The sequence below is a fragment of the Schistocerca piceifrons genome, chromosome X (assembly GCF_021461385.2).
Source record: "Schistocerca piceifrons isolate TAMUIC-IGC-003096 chromosome X, iqSchPice1.1, whole genome shotgun sequence".
Classification (NCBI taxonomy): Eukaryota; Metazoa; Arthropoda; class Insecta; order Orthoptera; family Acrididae; genus Schistocerca; species Schistocerca piceifrons.
The window spans coordinates 70,184,210-70,211,034 of record NC_060149.1 but is presented as its reverse complement, the minus strand read 5'-3'; the positions used below and the strand labels follow the sequence as shown (position 1 = coordinate 70,211,034).

The window sequence follows — 26,825 nt, the reverse complement described above, 5'->3', positions numbered from 1 at the left end:
GAAGGTGACAGACTTCGGTTTATTCGAGGAATACTGGGAAAATGTGAAAAATGTAGTCAGTCTACAGAGCAGATTGCTTACAAAAAGAGTCCTGTAGGACGTCCTAGAAAACTGCACAAATGTGGGGAATCCATACCAAACAGGACTAACAAGAGATATTGAATGTGTATGAAAAAAGGGGGCCGCACGAATGGGCACAGGTATGTTTGACTCTCGGAGCCGTCCGGGGTGGCCGAGCGGTTCTAAGCGCTACAGTCCGGAACAGCGCGACCGCTAAGGTCGCAGGTTCGAATCCTGCCTCTGGCATGGATGTGTGTGATGATCTTAGGTTAGTTAGGTTTCAGTAGTTCTAAGTTCTAAGGGACTGATGACCTCAGAAGGTAAGTCCTATAGTGCTCAGAGCCATTTGAACCATTTTTGACTCTCGGGAGAACGTCACTGAGATGCTGAAATAATTGTAAAGGCAGATTCTCTAAGATAGACACAATCTATCCCGAAAAGGCTTACTTACAAAATTTCAAAAACAAATTTCAGGTAACGAATCTGGCAATACACCACAGTCCCCTCCGTACTGCTCCTGTAGGGATGTCGAAGACAATATTAGAGTATCTACATCTACATGATTACTCTGCAATTCACATTTAAGTGCTTGGCAGAGGGTTCATCGAACCACAATCATACTATCTCTCTACCATTCCACTCCCGAACAGTGCGCGGGAAAAACGAACACCTAAACCTTTCTGTTTGAGCTCTGATTTCTCTTATTTTATTTTGATGATCATTCCTACCTGTGTAGGTTGGGCTCAACAAAACATTTTCGCATTCGGAAGAGAAAGTTGGTGACTGAAATTTCGTAAATAGACCTCGCCGCGACGTAAAACGTCTTAGCTTTAATGACTTCCATCCCAACTCGCGTATCATATCTGCCACACTCTCTCCCCTATTACGTGATAATACAAAACGAGCTGCCCCTTTTTGCACCCTTTCGATGTCCTCCGTCAATCCCACCTGGTAAGGATCCCGCACAGCGCAGCAATATTCTAACAGAGGACGAACGAGTATAGCGTAGGCTGTCTCTTTAGTGGACTCGTTGCGTCTTCTAAGTGTCCTGCCAATGAAACGCAACCGTTGGCTCGCCTTCCCCACAATATTGTCTATGTGGTCTTTCCAACTGAAGTTGTTCGTAATTTTAACACCCAGGTACTTAGCTGAATTGACAGCCTTGAGAATTGTACTATTTATCGAGTAATCGAATTCCAACGGATTTCTTTTGGAACTCATGTGGATCACATCACAGCGCGCGCAGAGGCTTTAAGCAAACATTCTTCCCATATTTCGTACGGGAATGGGACTGGAAGAAGTCCTCATTAGTAGTACAACTGGAATACTCTTCACAGAGGATTGCAGAGTATTGATTTAGATGTGGAAACCTCGCACAGCAAAGGGGAGAAAGAGATAATAGCGAATAGAGTGTGTAAGGAGGGGTACTGTCATTTTTCCTTCGAGAAATACAGGAATGGAATGGGCAAGAAAATGGAAAATATTGGTTACGTGTCCTCTAAACTTGCACTGTACAGTGGCTTGCGGAATATTTATGTAGATGTATACTAACTGAAATTCTAAGCTGGCCGGGGTGGCCGATCGGTTCTAGGCGCTACAGTCTGGAACCCCGCGACCGCTACGGTCGCAGGTTCGGATCGTGCCTCGGGCATGGGTGTGTGTGATGTCCATAGGTTAGTTAGGTTTAGGTAGTTCTAAGTTCTAGGGGACTAATGACCTCAGAAGTTAAGTGCCATAGTGCTCAGAGCCATTTTTTTTTTTTTTTTAAGTTCTGAAAAGCCCCGATTGACAGACGTCAACCGTGTCGCGAATGGCTACTAAAGAAGTTCCGAGTAGCAGTGCTTACCTGCTGGTGGTTGTGGTGCGGCTGGTGGCCGGGATGGTGGTGGTGGTGGTGAGAGTCGACGCCCATGGACTGGCGCATGGCGGCGTCCATGGAGCGCATGGAGTCGGCCATGGAGGCGGCGCGCATGGCCATGGCGGCGGCGTGCTGCACGTCTGCGGGCGGCGTGCCCGCCGCGCCCGGAGGCCCTCCGCCGCCGGCGCCGCCCCCGCCGCCCCCGCCGCCGCCCCCGCCGCCGTTGGCGGAGGAGACTGGCGAGGCGAGCCCGGTGGCGCCCATGCGCATCGCGGCGGCCAGGTTGACCGCCGCCGCCTGCACCGCGACCGCCTGCAACACCGGCCACTCGTCGCTGGTAGGAGCCCGCTGCGACAGGACACACACCGCTGCGGCTCGCCACTCCCACACTCTGCCACTGGTTTCCACAAATCAGAGCCAAGTCTGCTTCCTAAACCACACCGAGTAGCCGGATACCCGGACTACGACCCCTGAGAGCCGCTCGCGAACATACTGAGAAGCTTAAGCGCCACTCCTTATTTGGAAGTGCCTGTGGACGTGTAAGACTTAAATCCCTCGAGAGATTCCCGAACGAATTACTGAGCCTCCAAACGACAGGAGATTGCCAGGGGCGAGCACTCGAGATGTGGAGCAGCCAGAACCGCGTTGGCGGGGGCTCGGTATCAGTGGAAGCAAAGGTGATCTAGTGAGGCCTTATAGATGAACCAGTAAACCCCCTATTCTTAAACTCCCTCGCATGAAACAGCTTCGAACGTCTGATTACTTTAGAAATGAGTTAATGTGTTAAATATTTGTTTTTAAGCGTATAATAGAGAAAAGTTTAGGAAATGTTTGAAATTATGCTTAACGTTTGTTGGAGGTCGCTAACTGCTTTCATTATGAATGAATATAGTCTGGATGATTTGGACTCCATTTTAAGTAAAAGCTTGTTTTTCACACAACTCAATGTTTATGACTTCATATCTTCTAAACTTCGTTTCGTGCAATGATATAATTTTGCAAGTACATTCTGATACATGTAGATACTATCTGAAGAGCGAGTTGCAAATAGAGTTCGTAGTTAAGAAGTAATAAATTAAAACCTCATACCTAGTGCTGAAGTTTTACCGCGCATAAAGTTAGTTTTCGACACTTCTAAATGTTTATGACGTCATATATGCTGAACTATGTGTCGTAAAATGATTTAATTTTGCATGTACATTCAGTGGTATATGTGGAAACTGTCTGCAAACTGTGTTGGGAACAGGTTCCATAGTAAAGAAGAAATAAGTTAAAATGTCATGCTGAAGTTTGACTGCATGAGCAAAAACGAAGTAAGCCATAAACTGTCTTCCTTTCATCATCTGCGTGGGGTGTCGCCGAGAGCGAGTTTCGTAAAAGTTTGAAATTATGTGTAAATTTTGCTGGAAATCGCTAAGTGCGCTCATTCTCAAATACTGGATGAATAGAGTCCGGGTATTTCTGCACCGTCAGTTACGCTGTTTCAACACAAACACACAGTTTCTAACTGTAAAACTTGTCTTATTGTGTTAAACTTTTAATATAAGGTTATATCTCTTAATGAATATATTAAGGCAGAGTATTAATTTCGGCCAATAATGACGCGAAATACTGAAAATTAAGTTTTTTTGGCCCTGAAAACTGCTAGACAGGCGACCTTCAATTGTTACCGGCTTCCGAGATAGCGGTTTAGTAATATAGATAAGACGAGAGATGTGACTCTGGCGGGTATCAGGATATGGAACATCTCCTGATCTACACTAACTGTCCCAGTAAATGTACACTCGATGAATTACGGTGGTTAAACAAGAAAGCATGGGCGCAGCTTAATTATAGGCTTAAAAGGTTTGATTTCTGGTCACGTAAAAACAAGATAAGTTGCAAAGCAGGGAACAGACAGTTGGAAACTGTGATAGCCATCGCCCAGGCACCATTTGCCGATCGAGCTGCGATCTACGACCATTGGTGGTTTGCAAGAAGCCCGAATTCGGACAGAAATAAACGCTTTTTCGCCACTCGGAAGGAATAGTGTCACGATTCCTTGCCTTGCTGCTGCCAACGGAATGGTTACTGCATCCAGACATGTACTCTACTCTCAACTTTCACTGCTCCCCCCCCCCCCCCCCCCAGATCCTCGAAAGCCTCGCTTTCGGCAACCTGTATCCTGAGCTATTTTTTAAAGTTCCCTCACATAGTCGGACATCCAAAACACTTTCCCTGCTCCTATATCTGCCACTACTCCGTGCAACACACTGTTTTCTGGTAGCACCTGTGCGTTCGTCCAATTGTGAAAGCCCTGGATCGGTTTCCGGGACCCGGAGGAAGTAAGTTTTCGTCCTGCCTTCTCTAAACCCTACTAAAGGGGTGGCTGTCCGGGTCGTCTGTACTGTTTCCAGCGCCGAGTGATTTGGCCAGGATGGCTGGTGTCTCGACACCTCCTGTGCGAAATAAAATTGAAGAGCCCTCGCAGGAAACAGTTCTTTGCTGACTTCTATTAGTGGTAACTGGAAATGGCTAATTGAAAGATTAAATTTTGTTCTTGAGGCTGACTGGTCGAAAGGCGTGAATGTCAAAATAATTTCTTGGAGAGGTTTTGGACCTCGCGAAATGGGGAAATCGACCGGCAGCCTTCTTAGAGTGCAAAAGGCATGTTTCGGTGCCTCTGGGCGCAGATAGTGTCGCGAAGTGGGTTTCGAAAGTCGGTAGTCATGATCCTCAGCGATCAGGAACGGTGTTCTCCCTGTGCGGGAGGTTTCGAAAGAGTTCGGTAGTACGTTCCAGACGATGGGCGTCCCAGGAGCATACTACCGAAATCTCTCGGCGAAGTTATGTGCGGCTATCAAGATGAGGTGTTGCGGGAAGCTCCCCAAGGGCGTGTTTCGGTTCTACGACAACGTCCCAATTAATTCTGCACAGGACGCAGCAACACATGCTGCCTCTTACGGCTATCAAGTGCCCCTCCTTCTTCTCACATGGCACGTAGTAACTTCACCGTCTTCTCTCATCCCTCAGATATAGACAGGTATCTGCAGAGTGACGACGAGATGCTTTTCGTGCTCGCACGTTCCCCGAACATCCAAAATGCAGACTTCTATAGTCAAAGCCTGCACGGAGTTATCCATCGTGGAGAAAAAATGTGGCGCGTGGAGGGGTGAATACACAGATAAGGACTAACATAACCAGCAACTTTCATGGCTGCAGCCTGATTTGTGCAAGGTGGCAATTAGAACTTTATCATTACCCCTCGTACTTCAACTTGTCAGTACTAATAACACGGTAATTTTAACTTCGCCCATGCACCGTGTGTTGCTCTCGCTTCATGTTGATTTATCTGTTTTCTTTTACACATACAGGGTATAGAATCTGGAAGGGGAAATAATCCCCTCACAAATATTTTCGAATGGGAACCTCGTGTCCTAATCCTGATAAATAAATGCGCAGTTACGTCGAGTTGTTGCAGCGTGAACTTCACAACGGCTAAATAACCGAAATTAGAATTCTGCAGAGTAAACATTTTAATAGTTAGGGGTGAAAAAATGTCGTTGGTTAGATATTCAGCGAGGCTTTGGACCCGGTACAAAAGAAATGCATTTTTTACTTTCGTAAATATGCCCTAATTTGAAAATGATGGCCGCATTGAATCAGTCCGTAAGGGGTACTCTTAGGGTGTAATTGTCCACTAGCGGGGTTGCATGCTCTTAACTTGTCACAAACAACTTGTTTCACTGAAACTGACCTTTCCTGTTACTTTTATGTCATTTAATAGTGTCTACAACTGGGCTCAGTTTAATCACATACTAAATGTTTTTAGTTATACTTATTTTTGCAACTTCTCTTTAATTTATGGAAACCAGTGTTACTTTCTATCGTACAGTGACTTACAATTCTAACCTTCTTATCTAGTAGAATTATCGCTACTGTTACAAGTCAAACTTATTCAAAGGACAGAAAAGCAGATATACATCTGTGAAATGAAGGACAGAATGCAAAGAAGAAATAGTAGTGGAAATCGTACATCATGCTTGTCTCACAGTGTTTTACGTTCACATTCGTTGTAAGCCACGGTTTTGATCCGCTCTCCGTGTTTTTCTATATTTTGTTCAGTTTCCCGGCAAGATCAGAGATCATAACAATTATTTAAATTCCCGTGACTCAATGACGAGTTATTTTTGAAGAACTGTATGTTTACCATATATTCTTTATTTTCTACCTGTTTCGGTCGTTGCGAACATCTTCATAGGAAGGGAAAAGACTGTACATTAGATGGATACGGAGTTCAATTCTCCTTTGGATGAACTGAAAACTATCAGAGTTGAAATGCATATCCATCTGATGGACAGCTGTTGTTTCTTCCTGTGAAGATAGTCGCTACGACCGAAACTGGTAGAAAGTAGAATCAGTTCTTCAAATTCCTGATAGCTGTATAGGGTCACCTTCTGAAAGCGTTAGAATTATTTTTGTTTCCTGTAAGATCTTTGCGTATCGCAGATTAAAGAAATGTGCGAGAAAAATTATCTTATTAGCGCTTTGTCCAACTAATCGTCTGGCCATATTCGTCTCCAGTAACTCGTTAAGGAGCTACATTTTAATTTAGTTTGAATTACGCTGTCTGTCGCCTGCCTCACAAGCAAGCACACACACACACACACACACACACACACACACACACACACCAGCCTCTCCTCTGCCGTGTGCCGCACGTGCACAAATCTAATGAAAGAGTCGTCCTTGTTTCGCTAAGAACAAACACTCGTGCAGCACGGCACAACTTGCAACACTGATAGGCGTTTCGAAAGGCGACCTTTGACCCGGGAGACGCATTGCTGTAATGAGAGGGCGCTAGCCACACGCTACTCGTCCCTTATCGAAGGGTCAAGGTCCGGTAGCCGTCGCTGTTTACTGTTTACCGTCCAGCCTGAAAATATCATCCCTGCGAAACAAAAGGAATTCCCTGGAACGCCACAATTGAGTATTAGTCGACGCACACCTCATGGCTACACACTTCTACTGCTAGATATAGAATGAGGCTGTGCAAACAGAGATAGCTCGAAAGGAGTGGAAGTTATAGTCATTAAATGGCACGTCGAACAAAGATAGTTTGAAGTTACTTCTCATAGAAAATAACCTAAAGTAATCACAAAATTGGGAACAATTACATTTTACTTAAAATCAATTTTCAAAATAGGGTACAGTTTGGCATGTTACCTAACACAGGAATAGAAGAACTACTGTTACAAATTTAGAGTAATGATAGAGTAAATAAAAAAATACAGTGCCTAAAAAAGGAGATATTTCTCTAGGGGATGTGGTTGCTAGGTTAGTGGATGCAGAAAGGCGTGTTTTAGTGCAAGATCAGCATCGTTCAAGATACACGGTGAAAGGAGTTGATCAGTGGTCAGCGGAGGCTCTTGTAATTAAGTCTGGTGTCAGCTGGTTGCCATGCTGCGTCATAGATTTTGCCAAGTTCTGTACCTAAACACGTTTATTGTAATTTCACCTCCGTATGCAAGAGCAGGTTGGCAGCGATTTCGATGAATTTAGAGATCGCCTGCTTCATTTTAGTTCAAGTTTATCAATTTTGGAGCTCCTGCCAGGTACACTATCCACGGAAGTGCGCTCTTCTGATTAGAAGAATCTGCATCTGCTTGCATATTCCGCAAGTCACCATACGGTGCGTGCCGGCGTGTTTTTGTATCACTGCTAGCCGATCCCGTTCCTGTTTCACTCGCAAATGGAGAGAGGGAAAACCGACTATCTGTGCCCTTCTGTTCGAGCCGTCATTTTTCTCATCTTATCTTCACAGCCCTCGAGTGAAATGCATGTCGGTGGCAGTAGGATTGCTCGGAAGTCTGTCGCAGATGCCGGTTCTCTAAAATGTCTCAATACTGTTTCACAAAAAGAACGCATTCTTCTCTCCACGGATTCCCATTTGATTTCGCGGAGCATTTCCGTAATACTCGTACGTTGATCGAACCTAACGGTACCAAATCTAACTGCACGCCTCTGGTTCTGAACACTATGCGACTTAAATTCTGAGGTCATCAGTCTGGACGCCTCTAAATTGCTTCGATGTCTTTCTTTAATCCGACCTGTTAGAGATTCCAAACACTGGAGTAGTACTCAAGAATGGGTCATAAAAGGGTCATGTATGTGACACCAATATTACAGAATATATTTACTCCGGATATGTTCTTTTAATAACGATTCCAAATTTCCAAAGCACAAATCAAGCATACGGGAACGGAATTTAAGGCACTGCGTTCTTGCAGGGTCGAATGGCCTGCTAGCCCGCTGTCTGCGGCTGGAACCTCAAACCAATCGTCACCCACATTTTCACGGCTTTCGAAACCGTTGGCTGAGTGCCAGGCGTCTTCAGTCAATTTCGACAGTCCTTTCTCAACATATCCAATGTCTGATTCAATCCTGAAAGTGGAAACCTTGGGAAGTTACGGCTATAAAACAATGTGCCAGAAATTAAAGGTATTACAAATGGAAAGCCTTTCCCTATTCTCTCATTTTCTTCTACCTCTTTGGTATTTAGGTCTCTAAAGGGAAAAAAGTGTCCGATTCCCATTTTATTATATACAGAAGTTTCTATTCGTGTATTTAACAATTCTTCGAAATTCGTAACAGAAGTTCTTTCCACGCATCGTACAAGGTGTCCCTAACATTTAGGATCAACCTTTTACCCATGGTGGACGATCCTAAACTACTAATGATTGGAAACCAACATTTAGTTTTTTTTCGTACAATTTTCACACGTATAGCTACTAGAAACTGGCCAAAGGAGCAAACGCCATTCTCAACGTAATCAACATATAGAATTGAAAAAAAACTCTTGAGGCCGGTACTCGCGCACTTCGTTTACAATAAGAGCGTACTTTCTGCTTCACTATTACTCGCCACGCTATTTCCTTCGGAGCGTGCATGACAGGCGGTTATTGATGAACCATCTCCCACATTATCCAACACCATCCCCTTAAATTCTACTGTCGAGAATCTTGCTAGCTCTCTGCTGCTTCACTGCTCCGATGTATTTATTCGGAGCAGTATATTTATTTGGTGCAATATATTTACTCCAACCAGGATGACGCCGATGACGAAACTGTTCTCCGTAAAATCATTCCGCTTTCCGAGACGGCACTTCGCACATTCCTATATTAAAAGCGTGTCTGTAACGAGCAATGCTCCATTTTCGACAAATCGCTCTGAGTTGTAAACGGTGGAGAACACCACGGACTCGTCACGGACTATTTTCTACTGCTTTTCGAGGTAGCACAATGGGCGTCGATTCCACAGGCAGTTGTTTATCACGCAGCATAAATTGTTAACAAATATCTGCATCTGCTCATTCGAGATCTCTTACTGCCCAGGATATCCAATTCTGACCACTGGTAGACTATTTCAAATGGCCCACTTCCATCTGTATAACATTGGGACACGACAAATTTTACACCAAGGACGACAGTAGGTCGTCACGGAGCATAAGCGGCAGGATTCAAAAAAATTATGTCCTGTCTGCTTATCGTGGAAGGTCACATGTTTGTGTAGGCATCGTCATCGCCACAACCATGCACTAATTTCTACAGGCAGAAGACAAGCAAAGACATGGCCAGGCTACTGTACCTGCGGCCCGACGGCAGGGCTGGCCACGCCGGACTGCCCCACGATGGCGGCCATGGCAGCCATGCGGCTCGCGTTGTGCAAGTCTTCACCGTAGCCTGCCATCTGATGTAGCCCGTTGTTGGGCCGCAGCAGCTCGCCCAGCTTTCCCGGCCCGTTGTTGTTGTTGTTGTTGTTCAGCAGCCCAGGACCTGTAACCACCATAGCACTCACATCCAGGGCAAATGCAGTCCGCCAAAGCTCACCAACTGCTACCGCCTATCGTTGAGCTGGATAAGTTGGACCAACCAACTTTTATTGTTGTTGTTATTCATCAACCTGGAAACAGGAACCAACCAGCCCCTTATATCCAGAACAAAAACAGTTGCCAGTCATCTGTTGCAGCCCATTGTTGGGTAAGCTGCTGAGTTGCCTAGTGTGTCCAGATCATTGTTGTTTTTGTTGTCGTTTCGTCATTTGTTCTGTTTTGGATTGGATTGTCTGGGGGAGGAGACCAGACAGCGAGGTCATCGGTCTCATCGGATTAAGGAAGGACGGGGAAGGGAGTCGGCCGTGCCCTTTCAGAGGAACCATCCCGGCATTTGCCTGGAGCGATTTAGGGAAATCACGGAAAACCTTAATCGGGATGACCGGACGCGGGATTGAACCGCCGTCCTCCCGAATGCGAGTCCTGTGTGCTAGCCACTGCGCCACCTCGCTCGGTGTTCTGTTTTCCGTCGTTCCTTAGTTGCTTAAAAATTCATGGAGGTATGTTCCGTCTATGCAACTAAATGAGAGGCAGTTTGTTTATAGCCATACTCCCTTCTTTTTACTTGTGAAGCATCTTCAGTGGTCTGTAATACATGCTTCTTTGTATACATATAACAAATGTATTATTACGCAGTAGTTACAACATGTTACTATGTTACATTTTGTGATGTTTTTCTCTTGTTTTTCAGATTAGAATCAACTTTTGTGGCAAAAATTTTGTGAGGTGAAATTATCGTCCGGTGCTACATTTCCAGTGCAGTTAGCCCAGATGTGTGGTCCTGGAGACGTGTTCATTAGTCCCCTTGCTCCAGCTGGCAGATTTACGGCGCCTTTTCACCCCCATTTGTTACAATACATCACTTACATCACTTGCACTTTTCGTTTTGTGATCAACACGTGTGTGTTTACGGTGTGTAGCGTTACCAACGGTCGCTGTGTTTACACATAACAAAATACACACACACACAAAACAAATGAAAAATATCAAACCACACAAACAACAAAAAACAAAAGACCAAAGATAAACACACAGTGACAGTTGGCAACACTGTAAACACGTATTTTGGTCAGAAAATTAAAAGTGCAAGTGATGAAAGTGATGTGTTGTAACAAATGTGGGTGAAAAAATGCCGGACGTCGGCCATCTGGAGCAAGGGGACTAATGAACACATCTCCAGGACCACACATATGGGTTAACAGCACTGGAAATCGTAAGTAACAACGAACGACAAATCCACCTCATGAAATTTGTGATACAAAATTGATTCACATCTGAAAAACAAGAAAAAAGTGACAAAATGGAATATAGAAAGTTAGTGTAACTACTACATAGTACATAAATTATATGTATGAAAAGAAACATCTATTACAGGCCACTAAAATGGCTCACAAATAAAAAAAGCGAAACACACATGACAATAAACAAATTGCCTCTCATTTAGTTAGATAGAGCCGGCCAGAGTGGCCGAGCGGTTAAAGGCGCAACAGTCTGGAACCGCACGACCGCTACGGTCGCAGGTTCGAATCCTGCCTCGGGCATGGATGTGTGTGATGTCCTTAGGTTAGTTAGGTTTAACTAGTTCTAAGTTCTAGGGGACTTATGACCACAGCAGTTGAGTCCCATAGTGCTCAGAGCCATTTGCACCATTTTTTAGTTAGATAGACGGAACGTACATCCATGAATTTCTTGTCTTTATTCTTGTTGTTGCTGTTGTTAGCAGTCTGGGACCTGCAGCCGCCTGACCACCTACATCTAGAGCAAAAGCAGACCGCTACGGCCTCCCAACTGGTGCCACCCTCTGCTGGACCACAGCAACTCGTCCAGTTTCCCCGTCCCATGCTGTCTTTGTTGTTCGTGTTTTCGTTGTAAGGGCAACCACGGACCCTCAACCACTCGAACGCTTATGTCTAGAGGAAAAGGAGTATGTCGTAGGCCACCATCTGATACAACCCATTGTTGAGCTGCATCAACTCACTCTTCTAGCCCAGCCTATAGTTGTTGTTGTTCTTATCTAGCAGCACTAGTTTTTCAACCACACAAGCATTGACATCTAGAGAAAATGTAGCCCGCTGCAGCCTCAGATCTTGTACCGCAATCTGTTAGAATGCAGCGGCTCGTTTAGATTGTCTGGTCCACTGTTGTCCCATTTGAGCAGCTCGCGTCCTGCAGCCACATGAGCAACTGACATACATTGCGAAGACAGTGTGTTGTGGTCCATCGTCTGCTGCTGTACACTGTTGGGCTGCAGCTGCCCACCCAGTTTGCCCTCCCTTTTGTTACTGTTGTTGTTCAGCATCCCGCTACCTGAAACCGGGATACGTCCAGTTATATCCTCGAGCCACCCTCACCATCCTCGTCTACCTAAAAGTTCCTTCCAAACCATTGGTAAGAAAATCAGAAAAACCCCATCTCTGATATGTTGTCTGGCAAAATGATGACGAACATTACAAGTCAAACACTGGTGGAGACGTTAACGGTGGACGCCACGAATAGAGTGACAAACGATGGTCTTCATCGCCCTGTGGACTGGCGCCTGCAAGACATTACGGAGACTGAAGGGAAAGTAGACTCCCCGTTTTTCGAGATGTAGAGCAGGGCACTCAAGCGTCCAGTGGTAATCGTATTTTGTGCAGGTGGTGGCCGACAGGTCTTAAGGATTTGCAAGAAGTCATATCTGAAAACGCGAAGAGCTTGTGATAAAATTATTCTTTATTTGCAACTGGTTTGGGTGATCAGATCTTCAGGTATCATAACATTATTTAAAACAGTCTAAATGGCAACGTCCTTAGTGTGGTGTCAGATCAAATAAAATCCATCTTGCTTCAAGTATTAGTTGCCATCAATAGTAAAAAAATTAAAAAGTCAGCACTAAAATTTAGCAACACAGTTAATCAGTCTTCAGATGCTGTTGGACTCACGTTCCAGAAGTTCTGTTTGGACGCACTCTACAGTATGAAAATGTCATGTTTTCCTTCTTTCCTTCAGCAAGAGAGAATATAAGCTCACCGGACAAAATATTAGTTGCGCAGTCACACGCGCCGGCCCGTGTGGTCGAGCGGTTCTAGGTGCTTCATTCTGGAAGCGCGCGACCGCTACGGTCGCAGGTTCGAATCCTGCCTCGGGCATGGATGTGTGTGATGTCCTTAGGTTAGTTAGGTTTACATCGTTCTAAGTTCTAGGGGACTGATGACCTCAGATGTTAAGTCCCATAGTGCTCAGAGCCATTCGAACCGTTAGTCACACGCGACAGATCGGTAGGAAGCAGCTTCCATGTTTGGTGGTATCGAGGCACACTGTCGAACGGGTGAACAAGGAACAGGGTACCGTTTAACACAGTCGGCGTAATAATATCCTGACCGACAGCGACCGGAGACGAGTGTTACGTGTTGACAGTAACAATCGATTTCGATCCCGACGGGAAAACCGGCTGCCAGTGACTGGAGTTCGATCTTAACCACCTTACGAGTGATCACAGCGAAGGGAACAGCATTAAATAGACGTATGAGGCCGGGTACCTCGCAGAAGGCCATTTTTCACACCGGAACGTAAAGCTGTTCCTTGTCAATGGGTCCGAACGACACTGAAACCGGACAGTAACTTACTGGAAGAATGCAGTGTGCGCTGACAAGTCACGATTCTGGCGCTTCTCAAGTGATACAGCCGAGCGGTCTGAGGCGCTGCAGTCATGGACTGTGCGGCTGGTCCCGGCGAAGGTTCGAGTTCTCCCTCGGGCATGGGTGTGTGTGTTTGTCGTTAGGATAATTTAGGTTAAGTAGTTCAAATGGTTCACATGGCTCTGAGCACTATGGGACTTAACTTCTGAGGTCATCAGTCCCCTAGAACTTAGAACTACTTAAACCTAACTAACCTAAGGACATCAAATACATCTATGCCCGAGGCAGGATTCGAACCTGCGACCGTAGCGGTCGCGCGGTTCCGGACTGTAGCACCTAGAACCGCGCGGCCACTCCGGCCGGCGGTTAAGTAGTGTGTAAGCTTAGGGACTGATGACCTTAGCAGTTGAGTCCCATAAGATTTCACACACATTTGAACATTTTTTTTTCATATGATACGCGGTGTCAAGTGCACCCATGTGGCGTTTAAATCACGCTGTGTGGAGGTTTCAGTTCATGTCGGAGCTGTTTATCTGCTGTTTTTTTTTTTTGAGAGTTTTTCGTACCACGACTTGGCTCACTCATTCAGGATATAGTGAACAGGAACAAAGATATTGATTTCGACCGTTTCCTCGACATTTTCGTGATGAGTATGCTGTGGGAACTCCCGTCTTCCAAGATAACAACATCCGTGTTCAGAGGACTGCATACACTCACGTTTGTGGTTTGACGAACTGTGAGGCACCTCACTGCACTACGGGTGGCCCGCCAGATCACCCGATGTTCAAATGTGTGTAAAATCTTATGGGACTTAACTGCTAAGGTCAACAGTCCCTAAGCTTAAACACTACTTAATCTAAATTGTCCTAAGGACAAACACACACACACACCCATGCCCGTGGGAGGACTCGAACCTCCGCCGGGTTCAGCCGCTGCAGCGCCCCAGACCGCTCGGCTTATTCCACACGGCCCACCCGATGTTAATGCCACAGGAAATGTCTGGGACTATTTAGGACAGCGGGTGAAACGTATCAGTCGACTTCCTCGCAGTCTGCCAGCTCTACGGTATCTAATCGTCAACGATTGCCTTCTACATCTACATCTACATCCATACTCCGCAAGCCACCTGACGGTGTGTGGCGGAGGGTACCTTGAGTACCTCTATCGGTTCTCATTTCCATTCCAGTCTCGTATTGTTCGTGGAAAGAAGGATTGTCGGTATGCCTCTGTGTGGGCTCTAATCTCTCTGATTTTATCCTCATGGTCTCTTCGCGAGATATACGTAGGAGCCGGTCGCTGGTGGCCGAGCGGTTCTAGGCGCTTCAGTCTGGAACCGCGCGACGGCTACGGTCGCAGGTTCCAATCCTGCCTCGGGCATGGATGCGTGTGATGTCCTTAGGTTAGTTACGTTTAAGTAGTTCTAAGTTCTAGGGCACTGAAGACCTGAGATGTTAAGTCCCATAGTGCTCAGAGCCATTTGAACCATTTTTTTGTACGTAGGAGGGAGCAATATACTTCCTGACTCGTCAGTGAAGGTATGTTCTTGAAACTTCAACAAAAGCCCGTACCGAGCTACTGAGCCTCTCTCTTGCAGAGTCTTCCACTGGAGTTTATCTATCATCTCCTTAACGCTTTCGCGATTGCTAAATGATCATGTAACGAAGCGCGCTGCCCTCCGTTGGATCTTCTCTATCTCTTCTGTCAACCCTATCTGGTAGGGATCCCAAACCGGTGAGCAGTATTCAAGCAGTGGGCGAACAAGTGTACTGTAACCTACATCCTTTGTTTTCGGACTGCATTTCCCTATGATTCTTCCAATGAATCTCAGTCTGGCATCTACTTTGCCAGGTTAATATGGCTTACGTGAAGAAAAGTGTGGGCTCTCTTCCTCGCCGAAGTGAGGTTGGAGCGTAGTTACACGGCGTCTCCTCAAGCGACTAAGTTTTTCTCCGGTGAGCTTATTACAATTGGGAGTTAAACGTATAAAAGTGGAGGAGTGTACAGTTAAATTGAAACAGTATTTAGAGGCTGGAGTACGTACCTGTGGCGGTGCCGGGCTCGGACCCGGTGGAGGAGAGTCGGCCGCCGCCGGACGAGGAGTCGGACTGCGCCGACGGGCTGGCGCACATGGAGCTGGGCCCGCCCGCGGCGCCGGCGCCGCCCCCGCCGCCCACGCCGGGCACGCCGACGCCGACGCCCACGCCGCCCAGGCCGGCCAGGCCGCCGGAGGACGCGGCGACGGCAGCCGCCGCCAGCAGCGACTCGCGCTCGCGGCGCTCGGCGGCCGCGCGGCTCAGCACGTACTGCGCCGCGAACTGGTGCTTCGGGTCCATGCGCATGTGCTCCATGTGGCTCAGCAGCCCTGCGCAGTCAATAATATTGTGTCAGTTTTTTGGGTGGGCATCACTCTTCTTGACAGGTTTGACGCGGCCCGCCTCGAATTGCTCCCCCGTCTCAGAGCAGAACTTGCACCCAGAGTCCACAGTTATTTGTAGAATGTATCCCAATCTCTGTGTTCTACAGTTTTTGCCCTGTACTGCTCCCTCTGGTACCGTGGAAGCTATTGCTTCATGTCCTGTCATCCTGTCCATTCCTCTTGTAATGTGTCTTGTGTTTCCCACATTTACATCTTCTCGTCGATTCTGCGGAGAGCCTTCTTATTTCTTATCAGTCCACCTAATTTTCAGCATCCTTCTACAGCATAATACCTGAAACCTTTCGTTTCTCTTCTTTTCCAATTTTCCCACAATCGATCATTCACTTCCATAATATGCTGTGCCCCAAAATTACATTCCCATAAATTTCTTCCTCAGTCTAAGACCGATATTTGATAAGCACGTCGATAAAAACTTTATACTGATGAAGATGTAATTAATATAGTCTGTTATATAAATTGAAGGTAGGTGAAAGCCCGAAACGCGTCTTTCCACAAAAAAATGATATACGAAAAAAATTTCTCCTTGCTATAGTTCTTAAAGTAACTGAGTCCACATCCTACGATATAAACTACGAATAATATGGATAAATTAATGTAAACATCTCTGTCGTTTCACAACACGTTTTCGCACTATAATGTTCTTTTTTTTTCCTTCCTCGAAAACCTTACTCCAAAGCTCTGCCATGGATAACTCCTCTCGAACAGGCTATGAAGGCCCAAAGGTACCGACCGGCCGCCGTGTCATCCTCAGCCTACAGACGTCACTGGATTTGGATATGAGGGGCATGTGGTCAGCACACCCCTCTCCCGGCCGTATGTCAGTTTCCGAGACCGGAGCCGCTACTTCTTAATCGAGTAGCTCCTCACTTTGCCTCACAAGAGCTGAGTGCACCCCGCTTGCCAACAGCAATCAGCAGACCGGATGGTCACCCATCCAAGTGCTAGCCCAGCCCGACAGCGCTGACCTTCGGTGATCTGACGGGAACCGGTGTTACCACTGCGGCGTGGCCGTTGGCGGATAATACCAATACCAACATTTCATCTCCTTTGCCGTTGTCATTGTAATCCTGTTCAGAGACAGCAAAGGACTTCGAAGATCGGTTCAAAGCATTGGATAGTGTCTTGAAAAGAGGTTATATGACGATCATTAGCAAATGTAAAGCAAAGACAATGGATGTAGTCGAATTTTGTAGATGTGGGTGTAGAATTAAATTAGGCGATGCTAAGGGAATTATAGTAGCAAATGAAACCCCAGATTTTGCTATTTGATCACAAAACTAGCTGAAGATGGCCGAAGTAGTGACGTTATAAAACGTAGCCTGGCAATAGTGGGAAAAGCGCTTCTGGAAAAGAGAAATTTGTTAAGATTGAACATAAATTTAAGCGTTAGAAAGTTTTTTCTGAATGAATTTGAAGTGTAGTCTTGTACAGAAGTGAAACATGGACCACAAACACTTTAGGTCAGAAGAGCCCACAAAGAGTAAAATGTAGCACAAGTATATGCTAATGAAACATCCCTCTCGTTTCACAACACATTTTCGGATTTTTTTTCTTTTCTGGAAAATCTTACAACAAAGTTCTGCAATAGATACTACTAACACGTATCCACTTTGCCGACCATTCTACAACAAAAGCCGTTTTAGATGCGATGGATGCTTACCTCAAGAAGGTCCAAAAAACTTTGTCAAAGATGTGACGCTCCCCCATGTGCCAAGTTTATCATTCTTTCCATAATCTTACGTAGCGTATCAATGATTCTACAAAAACTTTTGCGCAACCAGAATATAAAATGTACGAAACAACTTAATTGCTCACAAAGTCGACAATGAATAGCTATACATTAAATCACTTAAAGTGATGCAATTTTTGAGCAAATTTTGTTCCTCTTTCATCGTCTTATACATTGGAATAATGTGGTATATTAAGACTAAATGTTCTACCCTCAAAGGTGGGTTATAACTGAGGCACCATCCTTTTCACTCCGTATAACCGCCGCTTTGTTCTGTACATTGAGCAAGTAGTAAAGTAAAACATAAAGAAATGTGGTAAAGAATTTAAGATTCAGGAAGGTGTAATAAATTCTTGGATTTTTGCCGTTGTCATAGTAATTCTGTATAGAGACGGCCAGGGACTTTGAAGTGCAGCTGAATGGAATATACGAGTATGGTAACTCCGAAAGAGGCTATAAGATAAATATCAACATAAGGAAAACAGTGGCAGTGGAATTGGAGTGGATGTTGACTGAATTATATTTACAAATAAAACACTAAAAGTAACAGATGAGATCTGCTATTTGGATAGCAAAATTACTATGATGGCCAGAGTAGGAAGGATGCAGACTGGCGCTAGCAACAAAAGCATTTCTGAAAAGGAGATATTTGTTAATATCGAATCCCAGATTCTAGTTCGCCCTGCGGTTCCCTGCTTATGGAGCTCCCTTCGTGTTCTTTTGCTCCTGACATGGTTCACGAGTGCGACATTCTGTTCTGCGCTGACTTTTACAGCTAATGTCCTCTTATTTTTCGTCACAATCCTCTTCAACGACCGTCTGTAACGATCACTCAACACACACTTTGTGACTTAGTGGATGATGTTTTTCAGCTTTCCCTGTATGCGGTATAAATATTCGATACGGCGCCTCTTGAAATAACAAATACTTCGGCTACCTTGGCTACGGAAGCATCCACCATACGTAAACCAACAATTTGACCACCTTAGAATTCACTTAACTCCGATATTATGCACTTGCAATTGCACAGAACACTGTTCTAATCACGACTGACACTTGAGGACATTGCACACGTGCCGTTCATGGTCAATTATAACAGCGCAAACTGCAGATGCATTTCCTCCTGTGAGTTACTAGAGGACTGGAAATCTGGGAAGCAGCTATAGCAAACATGTTCTTCACACGGCAGCTGTGATCGGGGCGTTATCACAGCTTTTCGCAATTCTCGCAAGCTGAGGATTGGACTGGACTAGATTGAGCAAAGTGAACTCACTTTTATTCATTGCATCTACTGGATATTTGTGTCAGTGTGTACCAAAAGCTATTGTTTCCTTCTCGAGCACTGAGATGATTATAAGCTTTTTAAGAGGCATAATATACAATACCTACAAGAATCAAGAGGGAAGAGCGAGAGAGAAGTGTTCGGGTTAAAAAAGGTGGGACGCAGGCCTTAGCCTCTACTGTGTAATATGTATATCGAAGAAGAACTACGGAAACAAATGAAAGGTTCAGAAGTGGAATAAAAATTTGTCGTGAAAGGATATCAGTTGTAAGATTCACTGATGACATTGCCGTCCTCTGTGAAAGTAAGGATGCATTTACGGGTCTTCGTGAATGGGATGAACAGTCTGCCGACCACAGAATATGGATTGAAAGTACAACCAAAGTAAGGCTAAAAGATTAAGAAGTGGCAGAAAAGGAGATTAGCGACAAACATGACGCCAGAAATGGGAGCTATGTAGTAGATCAAGTGCGGTAATCATGCTACCTTGAAAGCAAAATACCGCATGACGATCGAAGCAAGGAGGATAGTAGAAGCAGACTAGCGCAAAGAGGGCACTCCTCGCCAACAGAAGCCTCAAGAAAGAAATTTATGACCATGTACGTCCGTAGTACGGCACTACATGGAAGTGGCTCATGGACTACGGGAAAACCGGAAAAGGAGAGAATCGCCGCATTTGAGACGTGGTCTTACAGGTGGATGTTAAAATTATTTTGATTGATAATTCCTACGCAGAACTGGTGAGGAAATTAACACACAGAACACTTCAATCAAAAAAACGGAATAGAATGATAAGACATGTTTTAAGAAATCAACAAATAACTTTCATAGTGCAAGGGAAACAAAGCGTCAAGCAAAGGCCACGCCTTTAGTTCTAATTTCTATCATTATGCAGTGGGAATGGGAATTCATAGGGAGTATATTTACTTGTATACGATTCACTAGAATCCTAATACTGTATACTACTTCGAATAGTGGTCATCGTCCGCTTTCACAGCATACAACTAGAATTTTTAAGCTATATTTAAAGCACACTAGTCTTTATAGAACCACTTCCAATTCTCACGAGTTTTGAGTATTATTTTCACTTAATACTACATGTTTTTGAATTTGTGACTGACTTCAAAAATTTTAAAATGTGGTTCTCTTTGGCAGATTTCTGAGTTCTTCCTTTTTTAAATCTTGTCTACACATTAGATGATGACTCCATCTTCCAGTCATGTGTGGGATCACTTTAGAAAAAAGATAACTAAACTGCACAAAAATTTTAGATACAATCACAATATTATTTATGTAAACATTTGAATATAAATCATCAAGACATTGATTTAGCTTCCAAGCCAGAGAAAAACTCTCCTATTAATGAATTCTTCGTCACTTCTTGGTAAAACAATTTTATATTTAAGGCTGATAACCAAAACAACTGCGCTTTGTTGCATTAATATTTGCTGATTACGAACCAGTTTTCGGCTTAACAGGCCATCGCCACTTCAAAACGCAGTTACCGTTTCCAGTGGTCACCGTCAGACTGTCTAAACGCATGTACTGCAAGCGGTGACCGTAACGTTGTCGACATAACATACACTCACAAAGCAACGGAAACATTACATCACCGCTTGCAGCGCATGCATTTACACAGTCTGACGGTGACCACTGGAACAGTTTTTAAATATATTTGTGACTGTTATCGCAAGGATCTACAAACGAAGAGTATAGGCAAGACAAGGATGCAAGATTTTGAGATGTCGTGCTACAGAAGAATACTACAGGTACATAAACGATTTAGGTGAGACTCTGAGCAGCCCTCTGAGATTTTTTGTGGATAACGCTGTCGTTTACCATCTAGCAAAACGTATTACAGAATGAGTTAATAAGACGCCTGCATGGTGTGAAAAGTGGCAGTTGATCCTGAACACTAAAAGAATGTGAGGTACGTCACAGGAGTACTGCAAAATCTCGTTAAATTTTGGTTACTCGACAAATAATTCAAATTTAAAGGCTACCGATTCAACTAAACAGCGAAGGATTACAGTTATGAAGAACTCAAGCTGGAACCATCACACAGAAAATGTTGTGTTGAAGACGAGCCAAAGACTGCGTTGTATTGGCAGAGCACTTATAATGTTAGACAAATCTACTAAAAAGGCTACCTACTCGACTCTTGTCCGCTCTGTTCTGCAGTACCGCAACTCTTCTGCAGTACCACAGTGTCCGAAACGACCCTTACCAGATAGGATTGATGGATGACTTCGAAAGGGTAACTCGTTTTTTATTGCCACGAAATAGGGGAGAGAATGTCACAGATATGGTAAGCGAGTTGTGGCGTCAGTCATTACCACAAATACTTATTCCTTTTCTCTAAATTTCAGTGATAAACTTTCTCCTTCGACTGCCATAATACGAGGGCGTGCTGAGAAGTAATGCCTCCGAATTTTTCATGTGAAAACTCTAAAAGCTTTTTAAGCAAAAAAAAAGAAAACGTTACTAACATTTTACATCTTAATTCTTCATGTCTACAAATTTTCAGCCCTCTGCCGCTAGAGGGCTCCGAACTATATCGTGTAACATGGCGGTGTGTAACGTATCTTTAACGGTGTCTGAGAAACAGCGTCCTCTAATCGAGTTTCGAATTCGAAGAGTTCTTCCACACATGAAGCACACTCTCCTTCAGCATAACAATGCCAGACGACACACGAGCGCTGCGACATCTGCAACAATCCGATGCCTTGGGGTCACTGTCATTGACCATTCTCCACATAGTCCCAAGTTAGCCCCATACGATTTTCATCTGTTTCCATAACTTAAGGAACGCCTTCAGAGCGATGAAGCAGTGCAAATAGAGGTGATGTTGTGACTCGTTCAACAAAGTCAGGCATTCTACAGTGACAGTATCAACAAAGTGGTCTCTTGTTGTGAGAAACATTTTTGCCGCCAGGGTGACTATGTTGAGAATTAAATATCTAGACTTGAAGAACCAGAGATGTAGAATGTTGATAAAATTCTTCTGGGTTGTTGACTGCATTGTCAGTATATAAAACTGTGCAATGTTTCGGTCATTTTTGCAAGTGTCCTTTTTCGCGGCTTTGTGCAGCTCAGCAGGAAGCCCCAAGGAAGGCCACTTGCAATAGTGTTGGTAACGTCGGAAAAGTAACGGGTGATCAAAAAGTCAGTATAAATTTGAAAACTTAATAAACCACGGAATAATGTAGATAGAGAGGTAAAAATTGACACACATGCTTGGAATGACATGGGGTTTATTAGAACCAAAAAAAAAAACACCTCATATTGCTAGACGCGTGAAAGATCACTTGCGCGCGTCGTTTGGTGATGATCGTGTGCTCAGCCGCCACTTTCGTCATGCTTGGCCTCCCAGGTCCCCAGACCTCAGTCCGTGCGATTATTGGCTTTGGGGTTACCTGAAGTCGCAAGTGTATCGTGATCGACCGACATCTCTAGGGATGCTGAAAGACAACATCCGACGCCAATGCCTCACCATAACTCCAGACATGCTTTATAGTACTGTTCACAACATTATTCCTCGACTACAGCTATTGCTGAGGAATGATGGTGCACATATTGAGCATTTGCTGTAAAGAACATCATCTTTGCTTTGTCTTACTTTGCTATGCTAATTATTGCTATTCTGATCAGACGAAGCGCCATCTGTCGGACATTTTTTGAACTTTGTATTTTTTTGGTTCTAATAAAACCCCATGTCATTCCAAGCATGTGTGTCAATTTGTACCTCTCTATCTACATTATTCCGTGATTTATACAGTTTTCAAATTTATACTGACTTTTTGATCACATCCACATCTACATTCTACATCTACATTTATACTCCGCAAGCCACCCAACGGTGTGTGGCGGAGGGCACTTCACGTGCCACTGTCATTACCTCCCTTTTCTGTTCCAGTCGCGTATGGTTCGCGGGAAGAACGACTGTCTGAAAGCCTCCGTGCGCGCTCAAATCTCTCTAAGTTTACATTCGTGATTTCCTCGGGAGGTATAAGTAGGGCGAAGCAATATATTCGATACCTCATCCAGAAACGCACCCTCTCGAAACCTGGCGAGCAAGCTACACCGCGATTCAGAGCGCCTCTCTAGCAGAGTCTGCCACTTGAGTTTATTAAACATCTCCGTAACGCTATCACGGTTACCAAATAACCCTGTGACGAAACGCGCCGGTGTATACTGAAAATACGGTCAAGAGCACAGAAGAATTTTATTGACAATGACCACGGCCGCCGAAGCCTACGCTTACAAAGCTGTAGAATGTTACTAATGTTCGTTTTATTTAAAACGCTTTGAGAGTTCGGAGGTGTCTCTTTCCAGCATGCCCTCGTATTTCGTTGACTCCCACCTATATAGAGAGAAATGTCCATCATGATGAAGTAAGAGGAAGCAGAGTTCGCATGGGAAGAATTAGTAGGCGTCCACTTCTCCCACGCTCTATTGAAGAGTGGAGCGGTAGAGAAATTGTGGCCCTATGAACCCTCTGCAAACACTTGACAGTGAGTTGCAGAGTAATCATGTAGATGTGGTAGTAGGTTATATGGGTAGATAGAGTTACAAATCAGGACGTACTAAACCTGACTGGGGAGGGAAGCTCTTTATAGTAAAACTTTCCCGAAAGGGAGATAGATTTATATGGTACACCCTACGGGATGAACTGGTAGTTAAATTTGTAATGGTGAGAAACGTGTGTGGAAGGGAGGGAGGTGAAAATTGTAGATGGAAACGCAGGCTTGAATGTAGAAACTAGCTTGAAATGGATGAATAATGGGGTAGTTATGCAGATACGAAAAAAAAAATGCACCAGGTGGACTAACATCATACTAACTTGGGAGGGCTGACTGGTACAACAACAGATGCCGAGCTGGCGTGTACTCACCGGACTCGTGCGTGAAGACGGCCTGGCAGACGGAGCAGGGCCACATGCGCAGCGAGGTGGTGAACTGCGACGTTTCGGGGTGGCAGGCGAGGTGTTTCCTGAGGCTGCCCTCGTTCACGTAGTGCTTGCCGCACACGGGGCACGGGTGGTTCGCTGTCCTCCGCTTCGCTAAGTACGGATCGGCACGGGGATAAGCGAAAATAAACCAGGTCAATGCAGAAGCACGGGTTAGAGCGCCAACATACATACTTAAGAAAACACACACACAGCCCTCAACCACAAAGCGGAGACCCAGGACAGGTTACTCTGCAATCTAGAAAGGCGTGCATTAGTTTAAACATTTTCACTCTTTGCTCAAGCCATGAGGTTACAGCAGTAAGCTAACTTTCTTGTTCTTCCAGCTCAGTTCTGCAGCGAAAGGCACGGAGAAATCGTTGCGTCGCTAAAGAGAGAACAGAAGAAGAAAATGAAGAAGCAAAGAAAAAGAGAGCTTCCAGAGTCGAGGAACAGCGGCAATGTAATTTGATAAAGATAGCCGAAAATGTACGCGTTCCAGTAAGGCAAACACAGTTCTGAATCTGAGTTACAGCTGAACTGATCTGGACACCTATAATGATTCAGGATATCTCAAGTAACCGGTCAAACCACCAAAAAGACACCCGGTTTAGCTACATGTTAACTAGGACAAATGTAATCGTAGCCTAAAAGAGTATTGTCAACGAGTACAGTGAGAACTACATATTGACCCTCGGCTCCAGCTTGGTAACGCCTAATGATTTCAAAATCTTTCCAATGCAGTAAAGTTTTCAAAATATGTTACTACCCAGCACACTGGTAAAAGAAGTTTGTTTGTGCCCTGAAGGAAAGGTATCGAGAATCATAAGCGACCGAGCACTCGCTTGGAGACGCTGATTATTCGTGAAAAGGATGACCGATGATTTTCTCCATTTCAATTTTGCCTAAAGTCATTGTTCTCTCTCAAAGACTCGGTACGTTAGCTAGGGCGATCTTCCTTGCGGTGATGTTACAAATTGTCGTTAAAGTGATAATCTTGTGTTAGTGCACGCTCGCCTGTGAGTACAGAAGAGAACGTTTAGTGTGCCGGCCGCGGTGGCCGTGCGGTTCTAGGCACTTCAGTCTGGAACCGCGTGACTCCTACGGTCGCAGGTTCGAATCCTGCCTCGGGCATGGATGTGTGTGATGTCCTTAGGTTAGTTAGGTTTAAGTAGTTCTAAGTTCTAGGGGACTGATGACCTCAGATGTTGAGTCCCATAGTGCTCGGAGCCATTTGAACCTTTTTGAACGTTTACTGTAAACACCTCTTTTTATATCTTGTCATAGTGCATGCGTTCATCAGGTAACTCGTAAGTGTCATTTTGCGACAGGTTATATCTCACTGCTACTTTTGTCTTTGCAGTATTTATCACTGTGCCTTGTCGATGTTATTAATCTGAATGTTCCACAGAAAAATAATTTGTGGTGAGGCGGGAGATGTCAAAGGTTCTAAGCATATTTATGCTGAACAAGAAGTGTGATAGTGAGGGACTTTCGCGAGCGTGCTTGTTTTCTAACAGCCACTAAAAAAAGGGACTGAAATGACGATGGGTAATATAAAAACTCCCATATGCGGAGGCAGACAGTGTTCTTACGAACGAAAGTCTACCATTGCCTCTACGCTTATTTAGAAAAGTTATTGTCAACAGAAACTCATTCGTGCCCTGTGCCCTGTTTTCACAGTGCCCTGTTTTCACGGTGACGGTTTACATATTGGACATACACGTTCTTCCCTCCTCAGTGCAAGATCGTATTTTTTCCCATTCACTCATTCCGATGTAATTTGCTGAAGACCGCAACATCCGCAAGTGAAACATCCGTCGGGTCTCCAGACGAGGTGAAACAGGAAATAAGTTCCGCGCTTCATTTAAAAGTCCATTCCAGATGTTTGGGAACAACTTTCCAAGAGAAAAGTCAATAGCTTTCACGATAAAATGAATAAAAGTTGTTTTTAAAAATCAGTTTACTATAGGAGCCGCGCAAAGTTGGACCGCAGAGAGGCTTTCAAGTAATCAAGCGTAGTCCGGGCAGCCGGCGCTGCTGCTCTAAGTGGCGAGTCGAAGCCACAGAAAAGGAGCTCCTCCGATTAAAACGTGGAATCTGCAGCACAAATAGGTTCCTTCCGGTAACATCTTGCCCGGCCACGAGAAATAGGCTTCTGGAATGTTCATATTAACGTCGGCCTTCTCGCTGGAGCCCGTACCCGAGGAATTTGTCAATCAAATAACAGCACCAGCTGCGCATGCGAGACACCCTTTAATATGGCCAACCTACCCTGCCGGCAACCGCATACGCAGAAGAGATTCTTCTACGAAGGTAAGCAACGACTGTTAGGGCATTCATAACTAACACAGTGTGGGGATTCCTAGTTGTTTAAATTGCCATGTTTCCTACGGAACATACACACTTTTTACTCGCCTACGTTATGCTAGTGAACACGGTTTCCTTCTTAATTATCCTTCAGCACTTCTAGGAGCATTTGTGTACACAAAAGTAAAGTCGAAAAAGAACGAATTGTTACTCGGCAACTGCGACGTAGGGACTTCGGAAGGCACTTGGACGTGAAACACACAAAATTAAACATAACAGGGAGAATATCTCCGCTGGAAATTTGTTCGATGAAAACACATTAAACATACACACTCTGGCGGCCACAGTCCCTAGAGAGCCCGCGGCACGAACTATCTGCAATAAACAAAGATTAGGAAATACAAAATATGGAAAACATCGAGATATTCTTACAGAACAGGGAAGAGGTTTTGATGAGCTTCCGGTGCACTATGGAAGGCAAACATTGCAACTGATTATGCAGTTTTATTTTAAACGGCTACTACAACTAGCCTACTTCCGTACCTTCAAGATTATTTTTTAGTATAGTGATATTTCCCTTTGGTAAGGCAGCGCGGTCTCAGCACCCCGTCGGATTTTGGAGTCCTCCCTCGGGCATGGGTGTGTGTGTCGTCCTTAGCTTAAGTTAGTTTTAAAAAAAGTGGCTCTGAGCACTATGGGACTTAACATCTATGG

The 26,825-nt window shown here is 44.7% G+C and overlaps 1 protein-coding gene across 1 annotated transcript in view; it reads right to left on the bottom strand.

The window, feature by feature from the left end:
• The window catches only part of LOC124721099, a 336,010-nt gene that overhangs the window by 16,012 nt on the left and 293,173 nt on the right, over positions 1-26,825 (bottom strand). Inside the window, exons 7-10 of the mRNA XM_047245919.1 lie at positions 23,748-23,927; positions 15,447-15,767; positions 9,545-9,732; positions 1,907-2,266 (exon numbers count right to left, since the gene is read on the bottom strand). Coding sequence (XP_047101875.1) covers positions 1,907-2,266; positions 9,545-9,732; positions 15,447-15,767; positions 23,748-23,927 — 1,049 coding nt within the window. The remainder of the gene's footprint in view (positions 1-1,906; positions 2,267-9,544; positions 9,733-15,446; positions 15,768-23,747; positions 23,928-26,825) is intronic.